Raw genomic sequence first — 12954 nt, forward strand, 5'->3', positions numbered from 1 at the left:
CGTTTTGAGGCATGGATATGTGATGGAAAGCACACAAAATGGGCAGTGTGCAAAATTCAGTCTGGCCATTTCTGCACAGATTACAGATGCCTTCTGCAATCCTTTTACCTCAGAATGGAGCTAAACCTGTTTTATTCAAACCCTCCAGATGGTGAACACAAACTGTAGGTGTTTAATAAAGACACACCAAATGGGTTATTTTGTTCATTTTTTAACTATTTTATGCATCTTCACAAGAAAAAGCACCAAAATGAAACCACTGGGGTGAGTCACTTTTGATGTATTCAGAAATAATTTTGTGCATCTTCATGAAGTCTGGAAATGTGTGTTTACAGATGCTTAAGCACATAAAATGGGCTGTTTTTAAAATGCAGTCTGGGTGTTTTCCTCTTATACATGATGACACAGGCTGAAATAATTACATCTTCAAAAAAAGGACCTTCAAAGTGGGTGTTTTTTTTTGAAGACTCCTACATTTTTGATGAATCTTAATGTTGTAAGACTACAAATGGTCAGACACACAAAATGAGAGGATTTTTGAATGAAGTTTGGTAGCAAATTGATTCGTAATCATTATTCCAAACTGCAAATGTTGAAGGACATAAAAAATGAAAATCATTAAGCAGTCTAGAATAACTTTAAACATGTTTAAATCCATCAGATTTGTTCTTTTTTCCCCCCAAAGGTCTTGAAATTATTTCAATTACGTGAATATTCAGTTCAGATGTGCCAGGCTGAGAAAACGAGCTGCGTGTTCTCACAAAGCCTCGTTCTTGGATTCATCAAATGTTTGGCACGGCATGTTCCACCTCAAGGTAAAAACAAGGAACAAAACATCCTCAGGGAGGAAGGGGTAACATGCCATCAATAATGCAGGCGCCCCTTTCAGGTGCACGCCCGTGTGCCTGCTCTCGTAATGACAACCTCAAAACGTTTGAAAAGGCATGGAGGAAACAGGAAACCCAGCGAGCGATTATAAGCAGAGCCGTCAAAGGCGTGACATCTGATGGGCTCCAGGCTGCGTGATGGACAGGGGGCGTGCCAGAGCTTCCTGAAGCGTGCCGCGGTAACGGGAGCCTGCTGGGATCACTCACTTTCACTCAATTTACTATTCCCATTAAGCTGCATTCAGGTTATTGTAAATATGAGCTCCCTACTGAGGAGGAAGTTTGAGCTCTAATTTAACTCGTGGAAAAAACTGGATGTTTAAAGGGTCAGGTAACCCAAGCAGAAGAATTAAAAAGAATTATGAAAATAAATAAATAAATATAGACTGGCCACTGCCACGATGGTTTGTCCTGGTAAACATGCCTTTTATCTGAGTTTCATTACAAAAATTAATGATGTACTTTAGGGAATATTCTGATTGTTTATTAACAATTTAATACTCTAAGTATTCTTTTTATTCTTTTTATTAGTAGCAGTATTTATAGTATCCAAAATGTTCCTTTAATAGGATTGTATCTGATGACTTAAAGTTGGACTTTCAATACCGTGTAGGCGACCATGGATCACTGATTATGTTCATGGATGCATGTAAACTCCCGTCCCCAAGAAATAGCAGATCTGTGATCGTAGCTTTGAAATGCCACCAGTTTACATCAGCGACCCAGAATGCAATGCAAAATAACAGCAGCCTTCGCGGGTCAAGTTATGTATTAAGAATTTAAAAACTTTGAAACGATGAAAACATTAAGACCTACAAGCTGAAACAGTCTAGCTTCATTTTTAACTAAAACAAGACTGGGTTTGTAGTTTTAAATTTGTAGTGTCTGAGTTTAAAGTAAAGGAACTTATTTAGTATTCACAGTATTCATGTTGAAAGTGGAAGTACAATAATACTCTACATTAAGATAAAGTGAAAGTGCTGAAAGTGAAAACACAGCACCGTAAATAGAAATATGAATCTCAAACTGCAGAACAGCAGCTTTGACCTGAAATCAATCTTTTACGTATAAGAGAACGAGTTTGTTACTTCTTCATAATGTTGCACAGTTTTGATTTATGGGATAACAACTGGAAATACAGTGACCTGATATAAGTAAAAGATTTCATCACCTGTTGGTTTCTCAAAGAGTCAAAGTTAGTGTTCTGGCCACCAGAGAGCATGGAGTGCTAAGTTATCAGTGAAGGCTAATTAACTTGGTTAGTGAGCTGGATTCATAGACTATATTGATACAATGCTTGGACACAGATAACAGCTAATTGGTGCGACATGTTCATCCATTATCTTATCTGAAGGTGAGCAGGTGTTCCACGCTCCCCAGGAACTCTTGCCACTTCCACACAAGACAGTATGTATATATAATGTCTCCAGTAGGTTCTTCTGGATCTATCAGTGGCCGTGCCTCAGCATTGCTCTAAATACAGATCAATAAAATTCTACCATTTCACTCACCAAAACAGCAGCACAGAGATTTTGGACCGTCTGTATCAACAAGCAGACAGCGAGAAGCTACAGCCGCCTGTGTCAACACTCACCTGTCAATCAAAGAGCCCGCGACTTTAAGCCTTAATAAAATTCAAAGTGGAGGATTATAAGTAATCGTTTAAAAAATCACCCAGTGCAATGTTGCTATGAAGAAAGAATGTATCCAAACCTGTTTCCTGTAAAGTTGGACAATTTAACATGGGGGTCTATGGGGGTTGACTCACTTTAGGTGGTGGCCTCAAGTGGCTGTTAGAGGACCTGCAGTTTTTTGGTACTTCTGCATTTTCCAGCCCAGCTTGAAGATGATGAGATATTGCAGTGAAATTTTGCCCCAACTCCACATCGTCCAGACTTTTGTGATAAACCCTTTTGAACCAAAGAGCTGCAAAACCTATGAAACTCCATTTATATGAATATAAAGCACCTTGAGGCAACTGCTGTTGTGATTTGGCGCTATATAAATAAAAAGAATTGAACAGAACAGTAACTGATCTAACGGGTGTAAGGTGTTGTATGAACTTGGATTAAAGAGCTGATACTCACCATCATTGCACAGCTGATCTCTGGGACACAGCTTCTTCTCAAACAAGCAACCTGCAGACACAAATTTAGAAGATGCATAAGAATTCAAAGACAACCAGCCTATAAAACTGACTATTTCTGTCAGTTCTTCACGTTTTCCTAACCTTTGATGGCTGTTTCAAGACTTTAAGAACCCTTAAATAGGGTTATCAGTTCCAGTTTGTCACACTACAAGCAAAAAGACAAACATGAACTCATTTGCGTTTCTGTAAAACTCTTTTTTTTTCTTTTTAATTGCAGGACTCAAACAGAGCCAGAAATGAGGCAGGGAAACCCCCTGGGACAGAGAGCTACATTGTGTTGGACATCAATATTGTGTTGCTAAGAGTCCGGATGGATCTGTGTGCATGTGTGTACGTTACAGTTGACCTTTTCCCGGGCTTAATCTGTTGCGAGGCAGTAAACAGCTGCAGACGTGAAGCTACTCGCTCTGCTCTGTTTATTTATGTGTTTGAGTTGGATATTCATTAAGGATTTATATAATCCTCTATACAGTACCCATTTATAACTTGAGAAAATGCACATTGTCATGCAGCGTACTGCCTGCGTGCCCACCAACTTAGCTTCCACCGTCTGAGCTGTCAGGACAAATAAAAATTCAGACTTTAATAGCTTTCTCAGCTCTCGAGTGACAAAATGAAACTTCCAATGTCAGAAACGGCATTCAAAATCCCACAGACGTTTGCAGCAGCTCTGATAAACACAAAGCCTTAGAACAGGGTATGGCACGTGGGTCGGTTCAGATAAGAATAGCAGAGTTATTTTCCATCAGCCCAAAAAGTTTGTGACCTAATTGTCATTAGAGGTCGGGTAGATTAGCGGCAAAGCTTCTGCAATTGCTTCTTTCATATAGGCTTTTTGTTTTTTTGTTCAGTGCTCACAAATTAAACATTTAACCTTCATTTTTAACTCATATTTTGTCAGCATCAGTAGACTGCATTGAGTTGTAAATACAAATGGCTTAAGCCACAGCCTTAAAGCTACATTCTTCCTAATGTCCAGCAGGGGGCGACTCATGTGGTGTGATTAAAGAAAAAGCCTGTAAGAAAATGGGCAAACTTCTCCCTTGATCTATGGCTTCATCAAACATTTTACTGCTGAGATAAAAGTCTCAGTTGCAAGTTTTGAGGTTAATTTTTTACAGTGCTATGTTTATATTGTAAACTGTGATTAATATAAAAAAATAGCAAATAAGTTTTGAAACCAATAAGAAATTTTTGCGAGTTATGATGTGTGCAGATCTCAGCCTCCTTAGACATGCATGCAGTAGGAGGCCCAGTCACACCGGCTACTGCTGCTTTAATGCATCGTTCCAATAAATGGCAAACAACCAAAGCTGCACATACAAATGCACATCTGCAAGCCACTTTGTGAGCCCACGCCATATATATTTCTACAGATAACAGCATCAAATAACATCAATCTTTTCTGGTGTTGTTGAACTACTTATTTTCTTTTTTTGTGTTTCAAGCTTCTGGTGTTTCCTGGTGGGAGTGTTTTTGCATCTAGCAGAGAAGACGACTGCCCACTGTGGTATTTCTGTTTTTGCTACGACTTGAGGCCAATGCCGGAGGAAACAAAAAAAAATACCATCTATAAGGAGGATGTCAGTATCACACAGCAGGAAAGCGACAATGAAACTGTGCAAAAGGACCCTTTAGGTAAATGTCAGTGTTATTTTGCTATTTTCTTAAATCCCAAGGCTTTTCTTCTGCTTCACCTTTAATCTATACAAAGTCCGCCTGAGTATTGACTACATGACGACACAAACAAGCCACCTCTGCAGCAGATATCACAGAGGGAATCTCCATTAAAGCAGAAATCTGACACAGGGCTAAACATAGAGCGGAGAGATCTCCATCCGTCCATCCATCTGTTCGCCACCCCTCTGACCAAACTCCACACTGATGACTAATCTCTGCTTTGTCCTTTCTCCACCACCCACACACCCATCCATCCATTCATCCATCCATAACCTCCTTTCGACTGTTTCATGAAGATTTCAGTCACTCAATCAGCGCCTCTGAAATGCGACGTTGCTGGCTAATAAGAAGGAATTTCAGTGTAATTAAGTCTGTAATGAGCAGAGTGATGGATGCACTGTCAAAAATCTCCACCCTGACCAGTTTGTTTAGTTTCATGTGAGGAAATAAAATTTAGTAAAAAACAACAACAATAACAACAACAACAAAAATCAAAAATCAAATCAGCTTAAAATGAGAGAAGAATAAGAAATCCACACAGAGGAGAAACCAGAACAAGAGAATAAATTAAACTATGAATTAATCATCCAGAATGGGTGGCTGATTGCCATCATTGATATGGAAGTATTAAAAAGATAAATAAATGAACTTTCAAAGTAAGTCAAACTTTTTAAAAGAGGGGATGTTTTTTAGCTTTCGTGCATCAGAAAATCCTTTTTATTTATTTTTTTACAAATGATTTGTTGATGCTTATTTCACAACATTATTTTTGCTTGTTGAGGTTTTGTTTCAAATACACAGGTAATACTATTCTTTTTAAAAAAAAAGACATGCTCTATTATCATTAGCTGAATACACAGACAATGAGTTAACCATAAAATACTCCTACCGAACTGAAAATTTGTAGTACTACAAAGTCTGGATTGACTTTGCTGGCGAATTGCTGGTAACGCTCTAGATGCTAAGTAGCCAGCAGGTTAATAATTACAGTGAAGGTTAGAGACACTCAACACTGCAAAAGCCTCCATCCACTTAAAGCTGCGGTAGGAAGAAACACAGCACTAAAACTTCTTGGTTACGGCAAAAATCATAATCACCATTGCCTTAGTCAATACTACATACAATCTTAAAACGTGTTTTTACAGTAGATTTTCTTGTGTCTTACTGTGCTCTGGAAAAGTCTTGAGCCACCCCTCATTTATTTGTTAGGAAAACAGGAAATAGGTACTGCATTTTATTGAAACATGTGCAAACATACATGGGAGTACAGTATATAAGAGTTCTTTCTCCCCACTGTCGCCAACTGTTTCTCGTATGGTCTTATTCATATTGAATAAGTATAATATTGAATAATATTGACTGAATATTGAATTCAATATTGAATATTGAATAATAATGAATATTGAATAATATTCATAATGAATAAGACCATATTCATATGGTCTTATTCATTCGTATGGTCTTATTCGTTGCTCGTATGGGATCGTCTGATTGTTGGGGTTTTGTCTGTGTTATTGTAGGTTCTTTACTCCAAAGTACAGAGCATTTTGAGATGACTCTTGCTGTGAGCTGGTACTGTTTAAATAAAACTAAAGTGAGGTGAAATATCCATGAAATTATGTTATGTCATGTGTGCCTAAAACGTTATGTGTGGAGAAGGCCGACATGACGACAAACTTGAACAAAAAACAAGCCTTTTATTGGGCTGAAATTAAAGGCCAAAAGGAAAGCATAAATAGAAATACTGGAATAAATAAGATAAAAATGATAAATCCAAATAAACAAGAGGAGCTTCAACAATTATCTTGATAAGAGTAAAAAGGAAGGCATGATGGTCTATACAGCATAGACTGAAAAACAGGAGGGAAATGAGACAAAATGAAAGTAATTCCTCTCAGGTGATGGTGGGTAGCCCCAGAGGTAAACCTAATAGAAAACAAGCAAGAAAATAGCCATTTATAGTAAAACAGGCAATAAACAAAAGACAGCTAACACTACAGACAGCACAAATCCTGATGGGTAGAGCCACAGCACTATTTGTGTTTTTCCTGCAATGAATAGTATTCAGCTGACTCTTCTGATACAGTGATCGCTGTTTTTACACAGGTGACTTTAGAAAAATGTCTTACTTGTGTTTCTGTTTATAGAAACAGGCACTAGGTAATATCTCGCCTCCATCTATTTTATTCTGCTCGCTTACGGCCAATCTGTTTCTTTTTTATTAGAAGCAGAAATTTCTTAGTTCTCTGTTTCATCTCGATCACTTTCTAGCTCACTCTGTGGCTCAGCCATCGCTCTCTCCCTTTCACTGACGCATCATCTCTGTGGACTTCATCAGTGGCACAATAAACCAAAGAGGGAAAAAAAGATCGATCGATTCTTTTGTTTTTCATCTCCTTTTTTATTTGTACTACTGCTGTTTCATATGGCTTAAAAAACGTGTACTCCTTGCAGGTTAAGCAGTGAGAGTTGAGCCCCACCCATGGCCCATTCAGCAGCATCTCCTGCCTGGAATCAGAAGGGTGGAGCCAAGTTTAATTACAAATGCAAATCAAATTGAAAGCACTGCACAAAACAGACAGATGAATAAGGTGATATAACAGAAGGCTAAACTAGAGTCAAGTGTGGAAAAACTGCAGGACACTTATTTGGAAAACAGGTGGATGAACAATCTTTGATGGCAAGCATAGCAACTAGTGACATAGCAACTTGTAAAAAGCTTCATGGCCAAGTAAGGCTTGTTCCCTCTTTATTCCATGACAAACTGAGGAAATACAAGACCTGGATTAGTAGGTTACTGGAATTCTATAAATGATGCCCAAAAAGCAGGAAGTAAGTAAGTAAATTTATTTAATAGCACCCTTTAAGATATCCCAAGGTGTTTTGGATCAAAATAAAATTAACAACAACAAAAAAATAAATAAATGTGGAATGAAATTTTACCCAAACACTATTTTAAAAAGATGGGACTTCAGCTGCTTTTTGAGTTCACAGAGCTCACAGATCGTAGACTGGAGGGCAGAGGGTTTGAGAGAGTGGGGGCCACAAAATACAAAGGCTCTGTCACCTTCTTCAGCTTTTAGGTAAGATCTGGGAATGGCAAATAACCGCTGATCAGAAGATGCTGGTGACATATCGTTGCAAAAGTTTACTAATATATATTTTGCCAGGCACATAACACCAGAAATTTGAGTTTAATTCTAAACTTGATGGGGAGCCAGCGCAGTGAGATCAGCAGAGATGTGACACGGGAACATTTGATCTGATGAGGAACCAAAGCTAGAGACACTCCGAGGAGGTTTGGTGAGTTCCAGTGGTCAAGGACGAGCATGAAAAACAATCTCCATCTCAGATTTGGATATAATAGGATGTCAAAATGTATCCCTGGTGGATGGGTTAAAATAAAAGGAGGGTGAACTCAGACTTCTAAGGACTTGGGTGGACCAGGCTTGCAATAAAGATCTCTATTTTATTCTCGTTAAACTGACATCCAAGATTTTATAAAATTCAAACAATTCAGTACAATTAAAACTTGATTAACTCACTGAGGTTTAAAAAGTGATATAAAACAGAATATCATCAGCACAACAGTGATAAGAAATATCTCTAAATGATCTTGAAAGCTGACGTGAAGGAAGTAAATACAGTAAAAGAAAAAAAAGGAAGACGCGCACAAAGAGGTGTTCAAAGGGGTGCACCCGAACCTGCCTGACAGGTGAGATTTTATGGATTAGCTAGAACCCAGGAAACGTGGAGGCTTTCCAATTTTCCTCTCACATCACCCAAATATGCTGGTTATAAAGCATTTTTAAAAATTTTGATCCCTGCCCCAGCTGTAACTCAGCTAAGGCCTGCAAAAGCTGCTTTTTTACAGATTTAAGAAAAAGAAGCTCCGTGTCTCATTTACAGACAGAAAGCACTCATAGATTTTAAGGAGATTTTCTGCAGCTGAACTGATTTAGAAGCTGTGCCCCTGGAAAGCGTTTTAACCCACGGAGTCATAGAAACAGACTCTGCCATACGCTCTCCTGCATGATTCAGTTTCAGCAGAAAAGCCTGTCACACTCACAGTAGCACGTTTCTCCAGGGAAACTCCTCGTTTCTCTGGCAAACTTCTCCCCTCAGCTCACATTAATTAAACAGAGTACATGCTATGTAAAGTCGCCGTCTGGCTTTCTACTGTACATCACATAGTATCTCTCCTCCGAGGCCACATACAGCTCCGGCTCCATCTTGGCATCTGTACAGGAGCGCAGCCATCAGAACCAAAGCTCCTTTCTGATCAGCTAATTTCCAAAGAAGACACTAGAAACCACACTGCTATCTGTGGTTTCCCTGGTGGGTGAGGATGAAATGCATTCATGTGAGTTTTGATCTATTCCACAAGAAATCATTTGCTCTCACATCTGGAAGCAACTCAAGAAAACAAACAACCATAGAAAACAACATCAAAACAACCCAGTTCAAATAATGATGGTTGGGGAAAACAGTATCACAGTGTCACGGTATGATGGCAGAAAACTGCACTGTAGATGGGCATCTCAGCAAACCATTCAATGCTGATTAACTGCCGGATGAATGTTTTTTCTCAATGTCTCATCTTCGTTTGAGAAAAAAGGTCCAAAATGTTAGAAAGGTGACATTAATCTCTGTTGGACATAAAATGATCTTTATTGATTCAAGCAAAATAAAACAAAGCATTCACACCTGTGAACAAGAGATCTGACAAAGAATTTACCCCTCTGAGCTCTGAGGCCTATTTCTTCATTTCTGACTGACTGACACTGAACTACACCTAAAGTTTATAAAGGTGATTATAATCAGGAGAACTGTGAGGAAGATTAACTCTAACAGATGATTTTCTATAAACTGGTTCTTATATAGTGCCTTTTTACTCCACTGAGCACTCAAAGCACTCACTTGCCTCATTAGCCCATTCATACAAGCACTTTTTTCTATGCGCAAATGCTTCTTATCCAACATTCACACACCAATGGATGCATCGGAGAGCAACTTGGGGTTAGTATCTTGCCCAAGAATATTAACTGGAAAGTTGTCAGTAACATGATTGGGTATAAAAAGAGCATCTTAGAGAGGCAGAGTTTCTCAGAAGTAAAGATAGGCAGAGGTTCACCAATCTGCAAAAAACCCAAAACAAACAAAACAAAAACAAAAATCTTGGAACAGGAAATTTTGGAGCAGCTTGCACATCTGGAAAGGCACCATCAATGCTGAAAGGTATAAACATATGTTCCCGTCCAGTCAATGTCTTTTTTAGAGAAGGCCTTACATATCTCACCAAGACAATACTTAGCAACCTTCTACAGGGTGGGCCATTTATATGGATACACCGTAATAAAATGGGAATGGTTGGTGATATTAAAGTTCTGTTTGTGGCACATTAGTATATGTGAGGGGGCAAACTCCTCAAGATGGGTGGTGACCATGGTGGCCATTTAGAAGTCGGCCATCTTGGATACAACTTTTGTTTTTTCAATAGGAAGAGGGCCATGTGACACATCAAACTTATTGGTAATGTCACAAGAAAAACAATGGTGTGCTTGGTTTCAACGTAACTTTATTCTTTCATGAGTTATTTACAAGTTTCTGACCACTTATAAAATGTGTTCAATGTGCTGGCCATTGTGTTGGATTGTCAATGCAACCTTCTTCTTTCACTCTTCACACACTGATAGCAACACCGCAGGAGAAATGCCAGCACAGGCATCCAGTATCCGTAGTTTCAGGTGCTGCACATCTCGTATCTTCACACCATAGACAAATGCCTTCAGATGACCCCAAAGATAAAAGTCTAAGGGGGTCAGATCGGGAGACCTTGGGGGCCATTCAACTGGCCCACGATGACCAATCCCCTTTCCAGGAAACTGTTCATCTAGGAATGCTCGGACCTGGCACCCATAATGTGGTGGTGCTCCATCTTGCTGGAAAAACTCAGGGAACGTGCCAGCTTCAGTGCATAAAGAGGGAAACACATCATCGTGTAGCAATTTCAAATATCCAGTGGCCTTGAGGTTTCCATTGATGAAGAATGGACCCACTATCGTTGTACCCCATATACCACACCAAACCATCACTTTTGTTGTTCCAACAGTCTTGGAGGGATCCATCCAATGTGGGCTAGTGTCAGACCAATAGCGGTGGTTTTGTTTGTTAACTTCACCATTCACATAAAAGTTTGCCTCATCACTGAACAAAATCTTCTGCGTGAACTGAGGGTCCTGTTCCAATTTTTGTTTTGCCCATTCTGCAGATTCTGTGCGCCGATCTGGGTCATCCTCGTTGAGATGCTGCAGCAGCTGGAGTTTGTAAGGTTGCCATTTGTGAATGGCTAATATCTGCCGAAGGGATGTTCGACTAATGCCACTCTCCAGTGACATGCGACGAGTGCTATGCTGTGGACTCTTGTTGAATGAAGCTAGGACAGCCACTGATGTTTCTTCATTAGTGACAGTTTTCTTGCGTCCGCATTTTGGCAAATCCAACACTGAACCAGTTTCTTAGCAAGCAGTTTGCTAACTGTAGCATGGGAGATGGGTGGTCTCGTAGGGTATCTTGCATTGAAATCTGCTGCAATGACCCGGTTACTGCGTTCACCAGATATCAACACAATTTCGATCCGCTCCTCATGTGTTAACCTCTTCGACATGTCAATGGCTGTGAACAAAGAGAAACTTGTAAATAACTCATGAAAGAATGAAGTTACGTTGAAACCAAGCACACCATTGTTTTTCTTGTGACATTACCAATAAGTTCGATGTGTCACATGGCCCTCTTCCTATTGAAAAAACAAAAGTTGTATCCAAGATGGCCGACTTCTAAATGGCCACCATGGTCACCACCCATCTTGAGGAGTTTGCCCCCTCACATATACTAATGTGCCACAAACAGGACTTTAATATCACCAACCATTCCCATTTTATTATATAGTGTATCCATATAATTGGCCCACCCTGTAGAATTGACCTGCCTGCAGTCCAGCATAAACTGAGAATGTTTGGAGCATCATGAAATAAAAAAAAAAAGTGAGACCTAGGACTGTTGAGCAGCTAGAATCCTCAATTAAACAAGAATGGGACAACATTCCTCTCCCAAAAGTCCAGCAGCTGTTTCCCTGTCCCAACTTTATGAGATATATTGATGCCATTTAATTTTTTAAAAAGTCCTAATTTTCTTCTTAAAATTATACATTTTAAAAGTTTTCTCTGTTCTATTGTTAATAAAATATGGGTTCAAGAGATTTTCAGTCACTGCATTTTGGTTTTTTTTTTTACATTTACACGGCAGCCCAACTGTTTTGGAAACAGGTTTGTACGTTTCGTAGTTTCCCAGGCGCTTCTCTCCTTTAATCTATTCAGTGTCACGGTTCTGGGTCAGTTTGACCCAGTATTTTGAGTTGTTATGTTTTGGTGTGTTTTTTCATTATGGATTGTTTTCTTATTCTCTTGTAGCGCTTGTATTGGTGATGGTGGTGATGATGATGATGATGATTAGAGTTTCATGTTTCTGTTTATCCGTGTTTAAGGAATTGTGGTCCCATGTATTGTTTGAGAGCCATGTGTTATATTCTGCCTCTCAGTCTGCGTCTTTGTTTAGTGGTTTATTGTTTCCTGTTTTATTTTGAAGGATTGTGTCTTATGTTAGTGTGTCCAGCTTTGCTCCCCTGTCTCGTTAGCCCTAATCTCTCCCAGCTGTGTCTCCCTCCTGTTTTCCATTCCCTTGATCCTGCCCCAAGTGGAGGAGTTCAAGTATCTCGGGGTCTTGTTCGCGAGTGATGGGAGAAGGGAGCCGGAGATCGACAGACGGATTGGGGCTGCAGCTGCAGTAATGCAGACGCTGCACCGGTCCGTCGTGGTGAAGAGGGAGCTGAGTGTAAAAGCGAAGCTCTCAATTCACCGGTCGATCTACGTCCCTACCCTCACCTATGGCCACGAGCTGTGGGTAGTGACTGAAAGAATGAGATCGCAGATACAAGCGGCAGAAATGAGCTTCCTCCGAAGGGTGGCTGGCCTCTCCCTTAGAGATAGGGTGAGAAGTTCTGCCATCCGGGAGGGGCTCGGAGTAGAGCAGCTGCTGCTCCACATCGAAAGGAGCCAGCTGAGGTGGTTCGGGCATCTGACAAGGATGCCCCCTGGGCGCCTCCTGGGTGAGGTGTTCCAGGCATGTCCCACCGGGAGGAGGCCCCGGGGCAGACCCAGGACACGTTGGAGAGATTATATC

General features: G+C 40.0%; 1 protein-coding gene across 3 annotated transcripts in view; it reads right to left on the reverse strand.

The window, feature by feature from the left end:
- ptprnb (protein tyrosine phosphatase receptor type Nb) overlaps nucleotides 1-12954 on the reverse strand; it is a 62853-nt gene that overhangs the window by 30370 nt on the left and 19529 nt on the right. For all 3 annotated transcript variants that reach the window (XM_085264693.1, XM_085264694.1, XM_085264692.1), the window contains exon 2: nucleotides 2975-3025. In XM_085264693.1, the coding sequence (XP_085120819.1) occupies nucleotides 2975-3025 (51 nt within the window). The remainder of the gene's footprint in view (nucleotides 1-2974; nucleotides 3026-12954) is intronic.

The sequence above is a fragment of the Mchenga conophoros genome, linkage group LG23, assembly GCF_057382185.1.
Source record: "Mchenga conophoros isolate Kocher_MC1m ecotype Shallow Benthic linkage group LG23, M_conophoros_male_GT1.1, whole genome shotgun sequence".
Classification (NCBI taxonomy): Eukaryota; Metazoa; Chordata; class Actinopteri; order Cichliformes; family Cichlidae; genus Mchenga; species Mchenga conophoros.